This window comes from Parus major, chromosome 7 (assembly GCF_001522545.3).
Source record: "Parus major isolate Abel chromosome 7, Parus_major1.1, whole genome shotgun sequence".
Lineage (NCBI taxonomy): Eukaryota > Metazoa > Chordata > Aves > Passeriformes > Paridae > Parus > Parus major.
The window spans coordinates 12,019,334-12,041,082 of record NC_031776.1 but is presented as its reverse complement, the minus strand read 5'-3'; the positions used below and the strand labels follow the sequence as shown (position 1 = coordinate 12,041,082).

At 35.6% G+C, this 21,749-nt stretch overlaps 1 protein-coding gene across 8 annotated transcripts in view; it reads left to right on the top strand.

Moving 5' to 3' along the window:
* The window catches only part of ADAM23 (ADAM metallopeptidase domain 23), a 68,704-nt gene that overhangs the window by 34,829 nt on the left and 12,126 nt on the right, over positions 1 to 21,749 (top strand). For 7 of the 8 annotated variants that reach the window (XR_004498244.1, XM_015634958.3, XM_015634956.3 and 4 more), the window contains exons 12-24: positions 1,008 to 1,092; positions 1,857 to 1,947; positions 3,539 to 3,587; positions 5,054 to 5,153; positions 7,013 to 7,084; positions 7,845 to 7,931; positions 8,070 to 8,150; positions 9,585 to 9,635; positions 10,111 to 10,174; positions 11,386 to 11,491; positions 12,932 to 13,051; positions 14,010 to 14,178; positions 16,013 to 16,124. Coding sequence is in view for 7 of the 8 variants with exons in the window: in XM_015634958.3 (XP_015490444.1) it covers positions 1,008 to 1,092; positions 1,857 to 1,947; positions 3,539 to 3,587; positions 5,054 to 5,153; positions 7,013 to 7,084; positions 7,845 to 7,931; positions 8,070 to 8,150; positions 9,585 to 9,635; positions 10,111 to 10,174; positions 11,386 to 11,491; positions 12,932 to 13,051; positions 14,010 to 14,178; positions 16,013 to 16,124 (1,187 nt within the window). In the remaining variant the exon portion in view is untranslated. Of the gene's footprint in view, positions 1 to 1,007; positions 1,093 to 1,856; positions 1,948 to 3,538; positions 3,588 to 5,053; positions 5,154 to 7,012; positions 7,085 to 7,844; positions 7,932 to 8,069; positions 8,151 to 9,584; positions 9,636 to 10,110; positions 10,175 to 11,385; positions 11,492 to 12,931; positions 13,052 to 14,009; positions 14,179 to 16,012; positions 16,125 to 19,467; positions 19,559 to 21,749 lie in introns of all 8 variants that reach the window. The other variant, XM_015634959.3, reaches the window with a different exon arrangement.

Genomic DNA, 21,749 nt, shown 5'->3' with positions numbered 1-21,749 from the left:
GAAGGTGGTCAGATGTTGGAACAGGCTGCACAGAGGGACTATGGAGTGCCCATGCTTGGAGATTTTCCAAAGCTAATGAAACATGGCATGCTCCAGCTGAGCCTCCTTGAAGCTGGGGGGAGATGAACTAGAACATTTCCAGAAGTACCTGTTAGGCTCAGCCCTTACTACAATCCTGTCTGTCATAAAGCCCCTGGCTATTAGTGTTTAGTTAAGGTGCAGTCTGAAAGTTCTGATGGCTGTTAGAATGTTCTGAAAAATAAATACATATCTGTATGGGGTACATACAGGTCATTAAAAAAAAAAACCAAACCAACATTAATTTTCAGAGATTAGGTCATTCATACATCATGTAGTGTCACTGTAGGTTGTTTGTAGGCCTGTTATGATGATGAAGTTAAAATAGGTGTCATTCATAGTAATTTATAGGCATTGTATTGAATAATTTAGGTCTTCCAGATGACATTATTTAACTAAATTATTTGGGGCTTATTAACAATAAATGAAAGGAGACAAGATTGAAGAGCAGTATTGAATTACTTTCCCTTTAGGTATACTTCTCAGTCTTTTCATTTGGATTTGAAACTAGAGATTAAATTGGTTTGGATTAAGATAATAATTTAAAAAGTTCTCAGTACTGGTACATGTCAGAACAGAATTCCTTCCTGACAGATCATAAATTTGAATATATTGTTAACTTTTAAAAGAAATGTTATCACTGTATTGTCTTAGGGATCTGGCACTTAAGCTTTCTGTGCTTGGTTTGTTTGTGGGTTAAGACTGATTCTGACACTTCAAGAGAAAAAATCCTATTTTTGTGAAATCTTATATAAACCACCTCTTTCAGTGTTGGTGTTCTGTTTGTAAACTTGCAGTTGGTTTTTATGCTAGAAGCAGAAGAATGTACATGAAATCTATCATAGTAGCGTGAGAGTATGGTCTTTCAATAAGCTGTTGGTGCTCAATGTCAATGTGTTATAGTTTCTTCGTTTTTATTTGTTTGTAAGGAATGTGACATTTCATTACAAAAGGAGCAGCTTAAGTTACTTTGGAGGTGTTTGCTCTGTGGCCAGAGGAGTAGGAGTGAATGAGGTAATTTTTTTATTCATGACTAAAGTGAAATAAAGTAGAATCTCTACATTATAATCTCAAGAGTTTGTATGTTTCAGTACTGAGGGTTTTAAAGATAACTTGCTATTAAAAAGTTAGGATTCTCACAGCCTTTTTTGATCATCATCAAACTACTGCTCAGAAAGTTTTCTTTTTAGAAAATATTTCTCCTGTCTGCATTATTCTCTTAAAAAAAGAACTTAAATTTGCTCTTATTATATTTGAGAGAAATTTAGACCCAAAAATCTCAGACAGGAGTATTTGAAATACAGCAGTGAATATCTTTGTCTTACCACTGTAAGACACTTGATCTTCTGAGGTACCAATGGCATATAATTCTTCCTGAAATTTTTAAACATTGAAATTAGAAAACAAATTGTCTCTGTGATTTTTCACTGTCATTTTTTTTTTTTTACTCAGTGTAGTGTAAAATTGATAATGAAATTCTCCTGTTTTTACATGGGTTAAATCATACTACTACAGAACTGTATTGCATATATATCATATAGACTTCATTCTTTAGTTTAACCAGTGGGGAGAGATTGCCTGAGATTAGGAGAGGAATATTTTATCTGTTACATACCTTATTGAGTTTATTTTCCTTATATACACACAGAACTGTGATTGACTGCACTGAATTATTGAAACTGTAGGTATATGGTAAGCCAGGATGAGCCAGTGTAGTGTTCATTGCAATAATTAATGGGTTTTTGGTTTTTTATAATTGTGCTCCTCTTGGAATGCAGTATGGCCTCCCTTTGCCCATGGCCCAGGAACTAGCACAGAGTCTTGCTCAGAATCTTGGAATACAATGGGAGCCAGCTGCCAGGAAACCGAGTATGTACATGGTGTCTTTTGTCTTCCTTAGCTAAATACATAAACACTTCCTTTATTGTGTTTGAAAGAAATGCCAAAATGCCTGTAACTGTAGAATAGGAATTGCTGCTTTTGAAAATATATGTAGTGAAATTTCAGCTTCACCAAAATAAGAGCTGCCAGGTTAGCGACATTTTGCATGACCTCAGTGATGTCCTGTGTCGAGAAGTTAGATTCATTACAAAAATTCAAAGGTATATTAGTAAAAACAGCATTAATTTAATTTAGAATTCCTTTTCTCTCGTAATGAAATCTGTATGTCCAATAGAACAATCACTGACTTCTTAAAATGCAAAAATACATGATTTAAGATTGAAGAAATGGTATGGAGTTGTAACCTAGTCCAGTGTGACATTTGCTCAACTTGTTACCTTGCTGATTCATGGCCAGACCAGATTTGTGTAGCCTTAACACATATAGAGTGTTGTTAACAAAAACTGCTGCAAAGCCCTTTTCAGGACTAAAGAAAAATTGTTTGGTTTTTCACTTGTGTTTTGTAAGCAGCTTGGCTACCTTTTCTCTTTGTTTCCTCTTTAAAAACCTGAATGATAATATTGACTTTATTGTGGATTCACTTCAAAAATCTGTGAGTTAGGAAACAATGAGTAGGAATATTGTTTTGTAAAGCATTGCTTTTGAATTGTGTAAACTTACAAATTGCTAAAATATTTTCTATATCATTGTTTTTTGGTTACAGGTAGAACTGAGTTCAAACAATTTGAAAATCAGAATATTTTTTAACTGAAAGATAGAGGTTTCTGATGTGACAGCTTAGTGCCCTTGTTTGGATGTCCTTTATAGAGACAGATTAATGAAAGACCTGGGGAGTGTAGAAATAACCATAAAAATAATCTCTGAATATTTTCCATGGAGAAACTCTGGATTTCCAGTAGAAACTAGAGTACATCTATCTTTGGTAGATCATTTTTATGAGTAGTTTGCAGCTTGTTTTACCAACTATATAAGGTGCTGATCTTTTGTTTTTATGTTATGAATTTGGTCACTGTTGACTTACATGCTATAGCTGTAAGTAAACTGTAAATCCATTTTCATTCAACTACTTTTTCAAATGAATGTTTGATTGGCTGATTCACATATTACTGTTAATAATTTTATGCCAAAGGGAAAAAACCTGGCCTGTCCAGTAACAATCCTCTTTCAGGATATTCTGTATTTTTAGGGATGAGAAAATGTGAATATTTAAAATCATCAATATTATGTGTACTGAACACAGCCTTGTGCTGCCTGTTTTGAGTGCATATAGAGAAGAACCTTGCCAACTATTTTTAGTTTTGTGTAATGCCTGAAGTTTTGTGTTGAGTCTTAAGAACCTGTAGATATGGTAATCTGAAAGTACCATATTTATTTAATGCATTAGTATGTCTTCAAGTGGGCTGGTTTCCTTTTTGGGGCTAGAGTTGTACAGCCAAGCAACCATCAAGTCTTTGTATAATTAGTCAAGCTCCATTTTTATAGTGAGTACTTCATATTTATTGTAAGCATATTTATAACTTCTCTCCTTCTCTGTTGTATTTTGGTCTTGTCTGAGAAGAGTGTGACTGCACTGAATCCTGGGGTGGTTGCATCATGGAGGAAACAGGGTATGTCATACATATCAGTAATTGAGGACTCTGGAATGAGTTCATAGTTTACATTATGACAGAAATATTTATGCATTGAGATTTATCCATGTGTTTTAGTGTTAATAAACAATAAACTATAAACAGTTGGAACTCAATCCTTAGGTAAGTAAATGGTCAGTGAAGTCTGAAGGGGAAGCACACCTATATGGGAGGAATTTCTTTGCCCTCCACCCTCACACACTGTCAAAGATTTGTTTCGCTATACTGTAAGCAATTGATTAGAAAAGGATAACTTCTGAAATACAGAGGTTTGAGTCTTATAAATCACTTCCTGTCAGTATCTTTCTCACTGTGGAAGCTTTATTGCAAAAATCATAGAGAAAATTAGTTATAAATAAGACAGAAGGAGCTAAGTTTCTTTGTACGGTACTTGGAAATTGTCTCTTCAGTAGAGTTACTTTGTGGGTTCCCACTTGTAATTGTCAGCCACAGTATGAATGCAGCAGAAAATCATTGCATAAATTTGCTTCTGGAATCTGAGGTAAGGCATGGATCAGAATAAATACTGGCTTCCTTCCTATGGTGAACTCATCAAAGTATTGGTCTTGGGTGGAAGTATCAGAAGAAGAGGCTGTGGAATAAGCCTGTTTTGTAGAAAAGGTTAACAGTAAACAAAAGCCAGGAGCAGAGGATGGTCATGTAGAAGCTGAAAAAGGACTGACTGATGAAATGAGTGAATAATTAGCTGCATGTTAAAGCCTTTTCACTTAACTCCCTCAGTGTCAGGAGACAATTTTTCTATATGGAATAATTCAGTGGGGAAATAGCTTAGCAGCAGTGAGCTATTAGGAAAGGAATGGAGAACCTCCTTTATGGCATGGTTACCTGAATCTTTAATAGTGTGAATAGATCTCATTCCCAGATCTCAAAACATGACTAATAAACATATCAGACAATTTCTGAGTGAGAAATTACTAATAAACTACATTTTCAGTAGTTTGGGGAAATGATTGAGTTGAAGAAATATGAGAGAAATCTGTAACATTATGAACAAATGATTACTCTTTCTTCCAGTATAAGAACTAGGGAGACATGCAATGAGATTAGCAAATATGACAGAACAAAATGGGATGAAATTGTTCTTCTACCAGTCTGTATTAAGCTGTGAAACTTCTTGCTGTAGCATTTTCAAACCTGAGAGGATACTGGATTATGCATGCAATAGAAAGGGTGAATAGTTTAAAAGCTAGTTTTATACTGTACATTCATAAAGTAGAAATATAAAAAAACCAAAATGTTTTAAAATTTTTCTTTTGTTTTGATTTTGTTGTTTGAGAATAAGACTCAGTTGTCATATTGTTGCACACAGTGGTTGTAAGAAACTGGGATTTACAGTATTTAAAAAATATTTTGGCCCCTTTGCCCCTTTCCAGTAGGTGGTGGTATTTCAAGGTGTTTACTCACCTAATTCTTTGCCATTTTAGGGTATACCATTCCAGGAAATTCTCCAAATGCAGCATTGCAGAATACAAAGAATTTTTACTTCGTGGGGGAGGTGCCTGTCTTTTTAACAGGCCAACAAAGGTAATAAATAAGTTGGTAGTCAGGACATCTGCTACACATTGTAATGAAAATGTTATAACTTCACTGACATAATCTGTTCCCAGATTTATTTAGATATCTATGGGGGTATTTTCTTGAGGTTGTAATTAGCTGTAATGTTTTAAATAGCATTTAAAAATAATACTGAGATAAATGCAACTTGTTTTCCATAGTGCTTCAAAATCAAATAATGATAAATATCACTTTTGGCATAAATGCATTACTTATTAAGCTGGAATAGTGCAAAATAAATCCAGAAGTGAGGTCATAGTGTATGCTCCACCTACACTCAGTTTTTGGACTTTGAGTCTGAGGTTGTTTAAAAGGAATGCCAATTACCACATTAGGAAATAGAAATCCATTGCTGATTTCATGTAGACAGCAGTAACTTTTGGTTATTCTCAGTGTTAGCTTCATTTCATTTCAAATGTACATCTAGCACACTCTATCTTTCATAGCTAGGTTTCCTAGTACATAGTACCACCTAGTACCTAGAAACCCTAGGTTTCCTTGTGCCATTGCCTTTTTGCTTAAAGACTTACCAAGGTCATAAATTTTCTAAGACAATGTTAGTCTGACATCCCTCTAAAGCTGAGCAGTATAAAAATATTCCATGTGGCTCTTTTTGCCAAGTAAGAGCAATCCAAAGCATTAATATTCTATTTAATCATAGTGTCAAACTGCTGTCCTTGTAGAATTTAATACCACACGAGGCTATTAGGCTGTTCTGTTTACTGTGCTATACGCCTTGGTGGACCATCACCTTGCACAATTAACTAAAAAATTTTGCTTGCTTGAGTGGTTTTGTATCTTTTCCCAGGGTAGCAATCTTTGCTTATAGAATAAGAATGCAAGAATTCTTACACAAAGGAGTAAGTATAGAAATAGAAAAACAGAACTTCAGCTTTTAGTGATAGTTGTCAATTTGAGTCAATTTGACAGAATAAAAATCTGATTTCATTTGTGTTGTATTATATGTTGTGTTTCATATCTTGATGATTCTCCACAGCTTTATTTCCACTAAGCCCATGCAGAAAGGTTTACTCAAATCTTTCATCTGTTCACATTTTAACTTGTTAACTTCTAACATTAAACTGGAGATTCCTGATATTCTTATATGCTTTTTAAAGCAGAATTATATTGAAAACAGATGAGCTGCTTGCAAAATTATTTCTGTGGCAAGACTGAAAAGTATCTTTAATCAAAATTATGATATGTGAAACCACTATAGAATCTGCATCACCCTGAACTGCAGAATTTATTTGCATTTTATGTATTTGGTTCCAGGATTAGCTGTTTAATACTATATCTGTATGTGGTTGTGTATAACTTAGTAGTAAGGCACACAGGACTTCCTTTTTGGCAGTATTTCTTTCTATTTATTATTTTCATGCACAAATATTGCACAGGAACAGACAGTAGGTCATTGCAGAAAGCAAGTGTGGGTACTTGCACAAATCCCAAGAATGATATTTTGGACTGGTTTTTTGAAGGAATTACCGGAAAACTGGGAGTCCATGGAGCAGGAATGAAGTTCCAATGTCATCCCCTTAAATATTATTGCAGTGTCTCTCTATTTATTATGGTTTTCTGAGATCAGTATACTCCTAAAGAGGACCAGCATTCCTGTGATTTAGCTGTATGCCTTTCATGTCTGAAAAATTCTGATGAGCAGCACTTGAAAACCACATTGCCTTTCTGTCACCAAGGAATGGCACCTACATTGTCTGGGACAGCACATTTATATAATACAGCATTGCAGAAATGGGTTGTGTGTGACAAAGACGTCACTTGACACTAGTTTTATTCTTACATTGGGGTTGGGGGCTTTTTTCTTTCAGCTCTTTGAAGTCACTGAGTGTGGAAATGGATATGTAGAAGCAGGAGAAGAATGTGATTGCGGTTTCCGAATGGTAAGTAGAGGTTATGTATTACACTACAAGTCTTCCTGACAAAATTTATTAAGATAAATTGTTTGGTAAGAGATGGGGGAAAGGTTATGGAAATGAATTTGTTTTGCCTGTTGTTTTGGAACAATTTTGTTAAAGGCCTGTGTTTAAAACACTTTTTCAAATGACAATGAGTGCAAAGACAGGGTACTCTGAACAGTTCCTGTTACACCAGTGACAAGATACAGCTGTTGCCCAGCAATGTTTGAGTTGCACTGGAGAAGTGCTTACCCTTTTGCTTTTCCTGAATAGCATATCTGGAGTGGGAGACTCCTTACTGTTACTTTGGAGACCAGTGCCTGTGTTCAGACAGAACAAGTAAACTGTTGTTTTCTTCTCTATTGCAGAAATACTCCAATAATGTTTTTGCAAAAATCTGCCCTCTAGATTTGAGTCCTCATTTTCTAGTATTTAAATATAATTGCACCTGGAATTAGGTTGAGGGGTTTTTTCTGCATTGAATATTATTGAACTAAGTAGCATAAATTTGGAACAGGCTTCAGAAAATGTGAATCCCTGTGTTGCTATAGCATTGTATGTCATTGTTTTCCCTTTAATATTTGAGTATTGCAAAGGCTTCTTCCAGCTATTAATTTCAAATCAACAGTGCTAAACTGAATCTTTTGTCTGCTGGTACATAATAGTTTGTTGCTGGAAAGATTGTGAAGAAAAAAAAAAGTGCTTAAAATGGAAAACTAAACTTTTTGTTTAATTTTTTTTTCAGGAATGCTATGCAGACTGCTGTAAGAAATGCTCTCTTTCCAATGGAGCTCATTGTAGTGATGGACCCTGCTGTAATACATCATGTCTTGTGAGTGTTGCTGCCACAAATCAATTGTTCTTTTCAGTTGTCCTTGGCAGTTATGTGTAGCCTGTTAAAGTTCAAAATGTGTTTTAGGTAGAAGGAAAAGGAGCAGCTTATGTAGATGTATTGTTTATTATTTTCTAGTTTTTCCCACGAGGTTATGACTGTCGATATGCAGTGAATGAGTGTGACATTGCAGAGTTCTGCACTGGGGATTCTGGACAGGTATGTGTGCAGAAATGTTCTCTGCTTGTGCTGCTAATATTTGTTTGAAGTCTTTTTTTCTGTATTCATTTAACAGGAAAATTTTTATTAACAAACTGCACAGTCATATGCCCAAAATGATGATGTAATCATGAAGTGTAAACTCATGAAACAATAATCTAAGTGGACTCAAAAGTTGACTTCTCTAGGTTTATTTGTATTTTATAACTCTTGGGGTTTTGTGTATATTTGTGTCAAGCATCCTTCCTTACTCTTTGCCTGGTCTATAACTTAAATAATAAGAACAGCACAACTTAAGGCCATTTCCTCTCATCATTCATTTGTTACTTGAGCAGAAGAGGCTGACCTCTGTCTCTACAAGCTCCTTTCAGGGAGTTGTAGAAAGTGAGAAGGTCCCCCCTGAACTTCCTCTTGTCCAGGCTAAACAATCCCAGATCCCTCAATTACTCCTTGTAAGACTTGTATAGTGTGTTATGTTTTCTAAGAGTGTGCACATGTATGAGAACTTTAAAAGCTGTGGATCTTACACATTTGTCCTGAAAACATTTGGCTAATATACTGAAAAATAGAGGAATAAACAGCAAACAAAATGTTGCACCTATTTGAGTTCTTATAAATAGTCAACATTCTGTACATTTTCCATTTTCACAGCAACTTTGATGCTTTAGGTGACATATACTCCTTTTCAATATACTTCCTTTTCAACATTTTCAGTATTGAATGCTTATATGCTTATTCTCTTTACATATATATATATATATATATATAATGTCAATTCTATAGACAAGTAGCTATTGCCAATATTTTATTATAAATCTTTTGCTCTGTAGATGTATCATTCTCAAGGAGAGAGAGAAGGGCTTTCTCAAGCTGCTCTCAGAGTATTGGCTAACACAGCCCAGTGCAGCAGCATACTCTTTCCAAATTTTCACAGGTCCTTTTGAGATGAGGAAAAACCTAAGAATGGTTTAAAGTAAGTCCTTATCTTAGTAGTCTGAGGCTTCTGGATGGACCTAGTGACTTGTTTGTACCAAAGAATTTCCAGAAGCTCTGGAAGCAATAGATTGGTAGGCTGTGACCAGGTGCTCCCTCACTGTTGTAGTGGAACTGGAATGCATGTGGTGGTAGTGTTGCAAAAATGTCCCCAGCATTAGTAGCCAAATATCCTTTTCCTGAACACATTGCCTTTCATTTCGGCCAACCTCCTTCACCACTTCTAGGAGTATTCAGGAAGTTATACTTGAACCTTGTATTTCATGGCTCAAGACATTAATTTTTTTCATTTCTCTTTGTAGCTATAAAGATTATTGCATTAATTATGTTTTCAACCTCTATATGTTGTATAATTTTCTTAAAAGCAGGAAAATTCCATATGTGATAATCTGATGTATTATTGCAGTATGCATGACTAAGAATATTCTTAATTTTTTTCAGTGTCCACCAAATCTTCATAAACAAGATGGGTATGCCTGTGATTCTAATCAGGTATGCAATGTTTTAAAACCCCTGCCCATCAGCAAACAGAAATCAACACATTGTTGTTTTGCTTTAGCATTGATTTTTTAAAATCTTGTATTCTATATTTCTTCATAAATTTTATCCTTTAAACATCAGTGTTGTTTGTGCTTTATGCACTCTATGTGCATAGTAATAATTTTTATTATGAGTGAAATCCACTTGGTATCTCTGCCTTTTTTATATGTACATATTTTACCATGCTTCATGTTAATAAGTTCTTTACAACTATGTAAAAGTATAAAGCAACTGTTTAAATGTCAGTGTGTATTGGACACAAACTGGCTTTGTGATTCTGGGCCAAAATTTGTGCTTCATTTACCTAGTTCATGGAATCTACATCCCAACATTTGTGTGAAGAATGAAAATGAGACATTTGTTGTGGGAGGGGAAGGAGATGAAGTTGTTTTCAGTTCTCATTCCTAACATGTTGTGTTTTGTTTAGGGTCGTTGCTATAATGGTGAATGCAAGACAAGAGATAATCAGTGCAAATATATCTGGGGATCTAGTAGGTTTACTTTGACTACCTTAAATGTATTTTATTTCTCGTTCATTCCTGCCTTTACTTTGGATTTGTCGTATTTTTGGTTTTTGTTCTTGTCACTCCAAGTTAAAGTTTTCTGATGAGTAGAGTGAGTAGACTGCAGTGGGAGAATGGCTTGATTGTCAAGTGGAATTCTGCAACTGGGAGTGGTGTCAGTGAGAGTGTTCTGGTGTGATGTGTAGGGCAGAAAATTCTGCTGGGGGGAGGGGGTTGAAGATTTTTTTGGGTATAGTTCAAAAACATGTTTTGGGGTTTTTTTTAATGACAATCACCAGTTCCATTATCCCATCAGGGGTTCATGCCAAAGCTGCTCCAGCTTACATCTCCTTCCTATACCATCCTCCAAGTCTGGAAAATTAGTACATTGGTGTGAACTTAAATATGCACAGTATGGATTTAAGTCCAGAAGTGTTGAGTTAAATAGAATTGCAATTGCAGTGGCCTTGGCTTGCAGCAGAGAGGGGCTGAATGTTCTATGTAATGACTTTGAGACAATTCAGCAGGGTAGAACTAGCAGGACATCCTGTGCTCTGGCATTTAGTGTGTTCTTGTGCACTTTGTCTAATCATAACTGCCACTGAGGCCACTCTGTCTTATTGTTTTATTTTCCTCTATATAATTGTTGTGCTTTTCTATTTTTTTCTTTAGATTCATTTTTAGAAAAAACAAATGAGCTCGTCAGTGAATAATTGTGGGTTTAAAACCTATTAGTTCAGAATTTTACTCCTAAAAATAAGTAAAAATTATGCTTTGTTCAAGCTTGGTTTCCTGTGAACATCTGAAAAATAGGATAAAATCAACATTGAGTTAGTTGATGTCAGAACATATGCTTATCATTAATGTCCTATATAAAATCTGAAATGCAGATCAGGAAAAATTGCAGTGAAAAACAACTAGATTAAATCTATGTGCAACTGTTGTGAGCAAAATCAGAACACAGATAAATTTCATATGCAGAATACAATACAGACAGTGTGGAGGCTACTTGTAGAAGTCATTTCAGTTTAGCCTGTTCATCCTTTTAGTCACTGGGAAACACCATCTTTGGCATACATGTATATTTAAATTGATGCTTCATATTTAAAAAATACAGAGAATGGCTGCAATAAATTATGTAGGTTTCAAAGCTGTTATGTTGCTAGTGGTAAGCATGTTTCTTTTTTTGTCATCAACAGAGTCTTCAGGATCTGACAAATTTTGTTATGAAAAGCTTAATACAGAAGGCACAACAAAAGGAAACTGTGGGAAGGATGGAGACCGATGGATTCAGTGCAGCAAACAGTAAGTTTAGTTTGGTAGAGATTATTTGTAATTTAAATAGATTGATAATGGTTTAATATTGTCTACTACTTTTTCATGCATGTTTCAGCAGCTTGTTTTGCATTATTTTGAATCTTTTTTCCCTCATTAGGTTTGCTATTTGAAAAAGCTGCACTCTGACAAATCTATGAGTGACTCAGCAACACACTTGTAAAGGATTCTAGATTTTCAGATAAATATACTGTGACTTCAGTTATTTCAGAGTAGCTGAGGGACAAGACAGCAAAAAGTCACAAGTTCATAACATTAGAACACCTATGCCTTGCCAGGGGTAAATTAGGCTGCAAATAACCCCCATGTTCACTTGCTCTGGGACTGACACCACATTATTCAAGTTTGTGCCAACCTTTATTTTGACCAGAGAGGACCATTAGACATTTGGCTTCTATAAGGAAAAGGCCTAATTCATTTCCATGTGATCATTACTAGATTAATATTTTATTAGATGCACTTTTCAGGTTAATGATGATTAGTAGATAGACTTAAATTTTCTCCTGCTTTACTTCTGTTTTGTCATTTTTAATTATGTACATAGAAATTTCAGTTTTGGAATAGCATTTTCCTTCTTTGACTATTTGATGCTTCTATAGTGGCTTTTTTATTATTATTTTCCAGATAGAATCATAAGGAGTTGTTTCATGGATTTTTTAATATTTAGATGAGGATAATGTGTTCTAATGTTAATGTGTGTATGTTAAACCCCTAATTTCTATAAAAGCTTTTCTTTGTTGGTAGAGAGATGCAGGCCAATGATCTGTCTGAAGGGCTATTTACTGTTTTTTTCACTTTTAACAAAGTCAATTTCCAGCATTCATCCAGCTGCTTCTGTGACTTAGGACCATCAGTATTAGCTGATAACCTTCTATTGAAGATATAACATATACAACATGTATTTTATATAAATATCTATTTAAATATGTGTAGATATAAAATGACATTAAAAAAAGTAGATTCTTTACCAAAACTTGGGCACACACAACTGCACACTAAAAATTTGTTATGGTTCTGTTGTCCTGCAGGGGAAGTAAAATGATATGAAAGTTTCAAACTTGACATTAATGTAAGGTGTGTTAGCTACCAGAGAGAGGGAAAAGCAATTCAGCCTAACATGACAAAGCTTTCTACAGTTTAGCTCCTCTTACTTGTACTGGATTGTTCTTAGAGCACAGATACATTCTGTGCTCATGTGAGCATTCACTGGTGCGTTGGAATAAACAAAGTCTTATCTCTGCCTCTTGTCATTTAAATAAAATTTTATTTCCAAGCTTGCACTCTGAAAGTGTATCATGTGGCTTATGGTAATATATTACTGTAATCAGCAGCACCATTATCAGACTTGGTTTTTGTAACTTTACCTCATATTATTCCAGTAATATTTTAATTTATGTTTTCATTTTCCAGTGATGTTTTCTGTGGCTTTTTGCTCTGTACTAATCTTACTAGAGTTCCACGAGTTGGTCAAGTTCAAGGAGAAATTATCCCAAATTCTTTTTATCATCAAGGACGCATAGTGGACTGCAGGTAAAAGATAATGCAGTATTCCAACATGATTTATCTCTGTCAAAACCATTTCAATTAAGATAGACATAGATGTGAATTTCTGTGAATTTTAGGTAATTGCAGGAAAATCATTATTCTGAGTGGTATTTCTTTTGATTAAAAAAAAATAAAAAATCCCTAAACTATGAAAAGTGTAATATTCCACATTTAAAGAGTGCAAAACATGGGTTATACACCTGAATCTTCTGCTTGATCCCTCTAATAGCAAAACTTCACAGTCAGAGCTTTATGCTCAGCATTATGTTTCTCTGTGGGGTGGAGAAAGTCTGTGATTGCCAAAGACCAGTATTTTAAATATAATGATTTTGAGTATTAAATACTCAAAGAAGCAGCTGTAGTGAAGTGAAGGCTGAGAGAAAGGAAACTGCAGAGTTGTGGCAAGATAAGATGTTCAGCTACAGTTCAATTAAAGAATAGGTAAATGCGTTTCAGTCTGCTGCACTACCAGGTTTGTGCACAGTACTGGGGTTTGTATTTGGAAGACACTGACAACATTGCTGTCACCTTAAGAATGCCCTCTTACATAGCTGAGTGCTGAGTGAACAGTGATTCTTAATTCTTGCATTATTCCACTAATGTTTTTATTTAAATCACAAGGGAAGTTAGTTTTTTAGTATCTTTTCTAGCAATAATGTTTCACACCATTTGGGAAAAAAAAAAAAAAGAAAAAAAGCGTGGTCTATCAGAGATTTGCCTTTCTTGAGTATTTTAGTCCTAATTTAGATTTATTTTTATTTTGACAACTGGAACACGTTGTCATTGCTGTGGACAGACAGAAAAACTAGGTTTGTTCCGTCTATCTGAATGCTTAAATGACAGAAAGGTGTGAGGCTTCTAGTGTCTACACTGACATGCTTTTAATATTTTGAGAAGATTCCAGTCATAGTACTAATATTATCTTAAAACTTATTTCTTCTAGTGGTGCTCATGTTCTCTTAGATGATGATACAGATTTAGGTTATGTGGAGGATGGAGCCCCATGTGGACCTCAGATGATGTGTCTGGACAAAAAGTGCCTGCCAATTCAGTCCTTGAACATAAGCAGCTGTCCCATTGGTTCCAATGGAAAAGTGTGTTCTGGTCATGGGGTGAGTCTGTAGTGGGAATCAGCAGCTCAGCTTCCCCAGCTCTCTCTGCTCTACCTGATCCTAACACCTGAGAGTCTTCCTGAGGCCTTTTGATCTGAAATCACAAATGTTGGATTCGGGGGAAGACTGCCATTTTGCGATGCCTAAAAACAATTTTAGAAAGAAAAGTTCTCAAATTGGTTCTGCAATTAGATCCAAAGAGCTGGCTTTGTTAGTAGCAAGAAGGACCTTTGACATTAGTTATTGTAAGGACTTCTGTAATGTACTACCCATATTTCAAGCTACTTGCCATCTTCAATTAAACCTTTTCCTGCACACTAGCACCTTTATAAAAGTTGGTCTTGTGTTCATAGATTTATAGCCCATGGCTTAAATAATTAAAATTCCAAACTGTGGGTCCTCAGCAGAGAGGGAGTTCTTGAACAGCTCCAAACAGTTCTGGAACAGCTCCAAAGTGTATCATTTTACATTCAGGCATGTTATATTCGTTATGCTACCCATAAAATCATTTGTCTAAGATGTTAGGTTTGTTTTGATGAACAGATCACTGTTTTAAATACCAATAAAACCTTTCCACTGTGGTGTTCAGTGAGACCAACACTTGCCTAAAGGGCTAGACTTTGTACAAGAAAGGTCTTATTTCTTTCTTGTTGTCTATACTTGAATATGAAATTGGATGTTTCAAAGTAGAGGGTTAGGTTCAAAATCAAGAAGAAAAATTTTAAAATTGAAAAGTAAAGTATCTAGGAGATTAGAAACCATCTTGGTACTTTTTGCGAGTGTCATGAAGGGTGAGTGAACTATCATACCTGTTCTGTTTTGGACTATTACAATTCCTAATTTTAAAAGAGTATTTCAGTTGATCAAACCTGCCGTAAAATGTGTTTATCTTCAACTTCTTAGGTAAGATTCTCCAGTGACTGCTTCTTAAAAGCAGAGCATGATAAAAGTTGAATTAAAAAATCACATGTGCTACTTAGAATCATTTGTGGGTAGGTTGTTTCCTGGATTTTTTCATAATATGTTCCAGCGTCCAAAAGACATTATTAGCTGTTTGTCTAATGATTAACTTAATTTCTAGTTCTATAATCAAAACTTCATTCTTTGTCTGTTTCTTATGTCATGCTTTTTTCCACAGTAACCTCTTCTAGCAACACCATTCCATGTTCTTTTTCATATGGAAAGTTTATAGCTATTAACTCTTAGTATAGATTTGATGGTTGAGGTTTTGTCCACTGGATAGTTTTTTGGGTTTTTTTTGTATCTAATAAATATACTGCCAGTTTTAAAGTGCTAAGTCCTTTTTTAGAGGTCATTCAGCTAAATGTAAACTTAGTTCCCTCTCTTTTAGAAGCCAGACAAGCATTCCTTATTGCTGCTCAGGAAAAATGCTGACAAAAACCAATGAATATATATCGACTTTGTTTTACATGGGAGCAAGCTATATGGGAGAGGTTGGAAAATGTAACGAGGTCTTAAACCTTTTCAAAGACAAGTGTTTGTATCCCATCTGGGCATCCAGGCTCAAAGTCCAGGTAGCTGGCTGGTGAGGATCTAACTGGTCTAGCTAAATTGCTGTCATTTTTCACAGCCTGTGCAGGTGTGTAGTGCCAGTGATGATAGAACCAGTACTGCATCTCCTAGTGTGTGAGAGTATTAGGAGGGTTAAGGCAAACTTCCAGGTGTGTTATGTAAGTGCTATTGCTGCAATATATAAATAGGTAAGTTTTATACCATTAATTAAATGTCTAATTGCATGTTAAATAAATGCAGTGTGACATGCTAATAAAATGGTAGTTAAAAACTAACTGCTGTAACTTACTTTTCTTTCCAGGTTTGTAGTAATGAAGCCACTTGCATTTGTAATTTCTCCTGGGCTGGGACAGACTGCAGCATTGACGATCCTGTCAGGGATACTGGTGGCAAGAAGGATGAAGGACCCAAGGGTTTGTGTTTTGTTTCAGTTTTTATGTTCTTTTAAGTATTTATGATGTTTTTTCTGCTGATATATGGTAGCAGAATTAGTATATAAAAAGCAAATACTTTTGTACAGCTGTGTTTAGACCCAGAGAATAAAATTCTGCTTCATGTAGAGGAAGTAGGTTTTTCTGCTTTGAGAATTGATAACTTTTACTTTTCTAATATAAATTTGGGGAAGATTTCAACAGGTAATGTTTTTCCTTTGTCCCTTATTCTCTATTTTTTAATGATAATTTTTGTTGTGATTGGAATCTTAGTGTAGCTTTTATTTTTTTATGATAATTGAATATTTATATTTTACTAGAGATTTTCAGTTTTCTTAGTCAACTAATTTGGAGACCTGTGGCATAAAAAAGGGAAAAGTGGAATGTCCCTGGTAAAATCAGATTCCTTGAAATCATGTTGCAAAAAAAGTAAAAAAGATTTTTTGAGAACTTAAATTATTCTTACAATCAGTGTTGCTTGTTCTTATGTACTTGGTACATATTTCAAGTACATATAAAGTGCAAATACAAAGAAGAGGAGGTATTGAGAAAGTAATGCAAAAGTTTTTTTGAAGAGGAAAGAAAGTATTTGAGTTTCTCTTTGACTCCTCTGCCAAACAATATCTGGATATCTTCAGAGTTGTGCTGTCCAATTTTTAATGTCTTTCCTGTCATCAGGGCACTGTTCAACATCAGACTATATTTATCCAGTCTTATGCATTTACAGACAAAGTTCCCAGTTCCAGGTTCTTTGGCTCCATTTGCAAGGCAGATAGAGAAAAGACTTGTTCAAAAATGTAGTCCTAAGGACTCAGACTCTAATTGATGACACTAAAAGTACCAAGGTTTCAAGGAAGGACAGGATTTAGGTATGTCCCTCTGGAATCGCTCTACGTCTGTCTTGTGTGCCTTTTTCTGTTACACTTTAGCAGAATGGTTCCAGTAGACCTTTGCCAACAACTGTTTTGAAGAGATCATCTTGAAACAAATTACTGTTGCGATGGAGGCTCCATAGACCAGTCCAGATTTGTATATGGAATCTGTGCAGGTGCTTTCTGGACTCCCAATCCCAACGCTGTTCAGTGTAGAGCTGCCTGGTTTGTACTCTGCCTTACAAACCACTTATCGTTCTGTTTCCTCTAAAAACCTTCCTGACAGTGGAATGCTGCTTAAAAGGGTCTTAAAAAAGAACAAATTATGGAGACCAACACTACAGAGCTGTTCAGTTCTTTGTGTGTGTGGATGAGGAGAGCAGGATTTACAGCTGTGACACTGAGAGCGCGTGAATTTTACTTTGTTCATTTCCAAATCTGGTAGGTAAGAAATGATTCCCTCCTCTGTGAAAAGGTCTATAGGAAGGGTAACACAGAAGGTACACTTATCTTTGATAAATTACTGTAAGTCAGATTTACTCATCTAGTTCAGAATGGATGTACCTTTGTGAAAATTAATACATGAACATTGAAATATTCTGCAAAAAAGCCTTAAATTAATAGTATGTGCATGGATTTCTGCCAGCAGGTACAGGCAAAGCTTAGACTGCATTTTCACTGGAGTCCTCTGCAAAATGGCAGACTGTGCTTTTGTTCAAGGTGGCTCAATGATCTCAAAAGATGGATTATTTTTCTTATGGTGTTACAGTAATTTACTAATGTTCAATCACCTAGAAGTGAATTTAGGAGGCTGAACACTATGTTCTCTTTCTGTGTGCTTATAGAGGAATTCCTTTATGAGAAGATTTCAGAAGAGTACAGTAGTATTTTCTTTGTCCTAACAACCCAACATACTCAAGATTAGCTTCCATTAAGTTTTTATCCCATATTATTCCCTATGGCATAAGCCAGTTTACAAGTCTAAGACAGAAACCAAAATACTTGTTTTTCCTTAGCCATAAGGTTGGAGGAAGTGAAACACTCATGATGTGAAAATTCATCTAATAGGTTTAAGATTTTTCACACTAAAACTCCAAGTATTTTTCTTGTTACAATTAGAACGTGTATAGTTAGGGACTGTTGCTATTTATTTTTGTATTGTTATGATAATTGACAATTGACTGCTATTCTGCTGTACTTCTCAGACTTTTCCATCATCCATCAATTGATGTTTGGCTCCATTCTCTATTTCAGGATAAAAAAATTTGTGGTCCTTTATTATGTTGCTATTAATTAATACAAAACTCTTGAATTACTCTAAACTCAGCAACCTACTGTATCCTGTGCTAGCAGATGTACACAGCATTTAGCAGTTTGGGGAACACAAAGAGTTCTTGCTGTTAGTTTTTGGTTACTGCAGAAACTTTGAATTACTTTAGAGTGTGGGTTAGCAGTTTTGAAGTCAGTGGGACTCCACATACACATGAGATTATTCTTTGCAGTTTAATTTGCAGAATTAGGCCTTTATTTGACTAGTGGAGTAGTGTTTATTTTAGTAGAGAACTTACGTCTCAAGTGTGTGCGTGTGTGTGTTTGTGTGTGTATATTTATGAAACAGGAAAAAAATTGCCAAAATATTTTAAAACAATTCACTCAGTATGGAGTCTATAAAATCTTTGTCCCTAGGTTCCCATTGGACAGGGAATTCAGCTCCTTGCTTATGACTTGTGACTCAATGAATCTATCAAACTTTTAATTTCTAACATAGGAGATGTACAGAATTTTTCCCTCAAAACAGTTCCCCTAAGGATTAAAAATAAGGCCTCAATGTCTTGAGAGACTATCCGAACATATCAAAATCTCTAGGGTGTTACATGAAGCATGTTTCTAGGGTAGGTTTTGCTTTTAAAAAGGTGTTACCTGGTTTTAGGTCATATAGATAAACACAGTCCTATTGATAAATGCAGTAACAAAGCAAAATAATTAGTAAAGGAATTGATTTAAAAATTGTTTGGGTTTTTTTTTCTTGAGGTGGAATTTTTTCCAAACAATGTTTTCATTTTCTTAATTATGCTGTGGATACAGTAAGTTTCTGGTGATCAAAAAGCAAGTTTTCTTACTGGCAATTTATTTACCTTTTGGCTGTTTTAAAAAAGCAGTAGGTTGAGGATGTTCCCTTTTAGAGTAAATAATAGAATCACAAGCTGAAAGGAATTTACAGGAAAATTTTTCATTGAAATATTTGCAAGCATTCAAAGAAAACTGAATAGACCTCATTTCACAATTTTTAAAGCTGCGTTATTTGGTAAACGAAGGTTTGTGAGGAGATTTGAATTGTTTATCCAACAGTGATTATATCATAAAGTATTCCTTTGAGGAATTATTTCATGTTTTCATTTCAGACATATATGCGATGATTTCCTGAAAAATTCTTCCCTTTTCCCTCCACACAGTGAGCATGGCCGCTAACAGGCTAATAGGTGCAGTGGCAGGGACCATACTGGCCTTGGGGGTGATTTTTGGAGGCACAGGGTGGGGAATAGAGTAAGCACTTTTCTTAGTTTGAGTTCTCTGTCTGGTGCCTTAGTGTGTGAGGTAACCGTATGCACCTGAGCCCTCTGTGTTGCCCCTTAGCTTTGTCCTGTGGTGATCGTATTTGTCGTGTGATTTGATTGTGTCTGTGTCATGTGGTTTGCTCATGCAGTGTTGAACCTTCTCCTGTCTGGGATAATGTGGGGCATAAAACAAAAAGTTTGTGAATTTTTACATTGTCACCATAAAATGAAATGTCTGAATGTTTCCATTACACCAAATTACCAAAAAAAAAAAAAACAAACCAAAAAAACCCAACAAAAAACAAAACAAACCAAAAAAAGAAGAAAGGAAAAGGAGAAAAAATGGAATTTCTTGATTATTTTTCTAAATGGACTGAGTAATGTGAACTGTTTCATTACATGCAGGGCTTTCAGTCTAATGATCAAGCTAGGCAGATGAAAGCTGATGATAGTCATACAGACAGGTAGTTTTACAATAAAGCTTCTGAAGGTTCTGTTGCTAGGATTCTGTTATCTCAAGATAGCACTGTGCTGGAGTGTAGTATTCATATATAAAGAATATGTATAAGAAATTTTTATTGTCTTTCCATAGTTCTAGGAAATGGTAATCCTAAGTGTTATCCCAAGACCTCAATTTTAACAATGGCTATGATTTATATAAATTTGTGTTTATGTATTTATGCACATATAAAAAGGCCCATATATAAGAGCTGTCTTGATTCTGCATTCACTGTGCAAACTACAGATGCTATGACTGCTATTTTGCTGCTCTGAGAATTCCAGCTTCCCCGTGTTTCTAGTACTATATGTGACACCTGGCAAGTGACAGTGGCACCTCTCTCAAGGGGGACTCATCATCAGGAGAGTCTGTCATTTCCAATCACAGTTGAGTGCAAAGGCATTCACACACAATTCTAGTCCAGTGAGGCAGCACTTTGTGTGTCTGAGTCTGCAGCCCTAGGAACCTGTCCTTACATGAAACTGATCCAAGATTCTCAGAAGAGACCTTTGTGTTCACAGAGGACAATTACTAGAAAACATATAGAAGGAAGAAGGTAATAGGTAATTTCCTTGAGAAAGATCAGATCTGTGTCTTACTGGTAGCTTTTACAACTGCTTGCTAAAAACTGTAGAAAAACTGGAAGTTGCAGAGATTTGGGGTACAAATTCTGGAGCAGAAAATGTACCTACAAGTTGAGGACTACTTGCCTTTTGCTTACATTCTGCCTTGTTCCCTTCTGTTTGTCTCTTCCCTCACATGCTGTCTCAAACCACTCAGCTCTGACCAGTGTCCCTGACCATTTGTTCTTGCTGCTGTATCCTTCTGTACCAATGCCAGCTTTTCTTCATCTCTCCTCTGCTTTTATTGCTCACTACCTGACTCATTCTTTTTGTTTGTCTTCATTCTTTTTTCCTACATCTCATATTTCTCTGTCCTCTGGTTTCTTCTATAAATGTGCATTCAAGGCAAGCCACTGCTATGTTTCGTTGGTTATAGAAAGCACGTAGGGAATGCAAATTCCCTCTCTGTTCCCAGTGCCCTTCAGGCCCTGCTGGCCTTTACTGTGTGTGGCTGCAGGGGAGGCTGTGATCACCACAACCTGATGCCAGGACCTGTCCTTCCTCCTCCCTCGCCACTTCACTTGCAAATTGTAAATGCTTGTTCAAAGTGCTGAAATAACTTTAATTACTTAATGCTTTATGAACTTATTTCAAGAATCATGGGGGATAAAATAGTGCAGTAGGTCTTTTTCCAGGTTTCATACCAAAACAGATAGTTAGCTTTGATAACAAAACCAAAGGATTTGGCTGGCAAGAAAATACATCAGATCACCAGCATTGCTGTTACCTGCAGGAGAGTCTGCAGTAAACTTGCCTTTTCTAATACTGGCAGAGTTTCAAATGGTGTGTATTAGTTCTTGTAGGATCTATTTGATGATGATGAAGATTTAGGGAATACTCTAAAATCTACTGAAGTTACAGGTGTGTTCTGCTTTAACATCTTCAGTAGGATTTGTATCAGGGTCCTGAAAGATAGCCAGGGATGGTAGGATAGCCATGCCAGAGGCAGTGTCCTTGCAGGAAAAGGTGTGCCAGGCAGTTATCTGCAGGAGCTTCCTCCTGATAAATTTGTCTGCAGGTTATAGCAGTAGTGTGGCAGAAAGAACAAAGGTACCAAA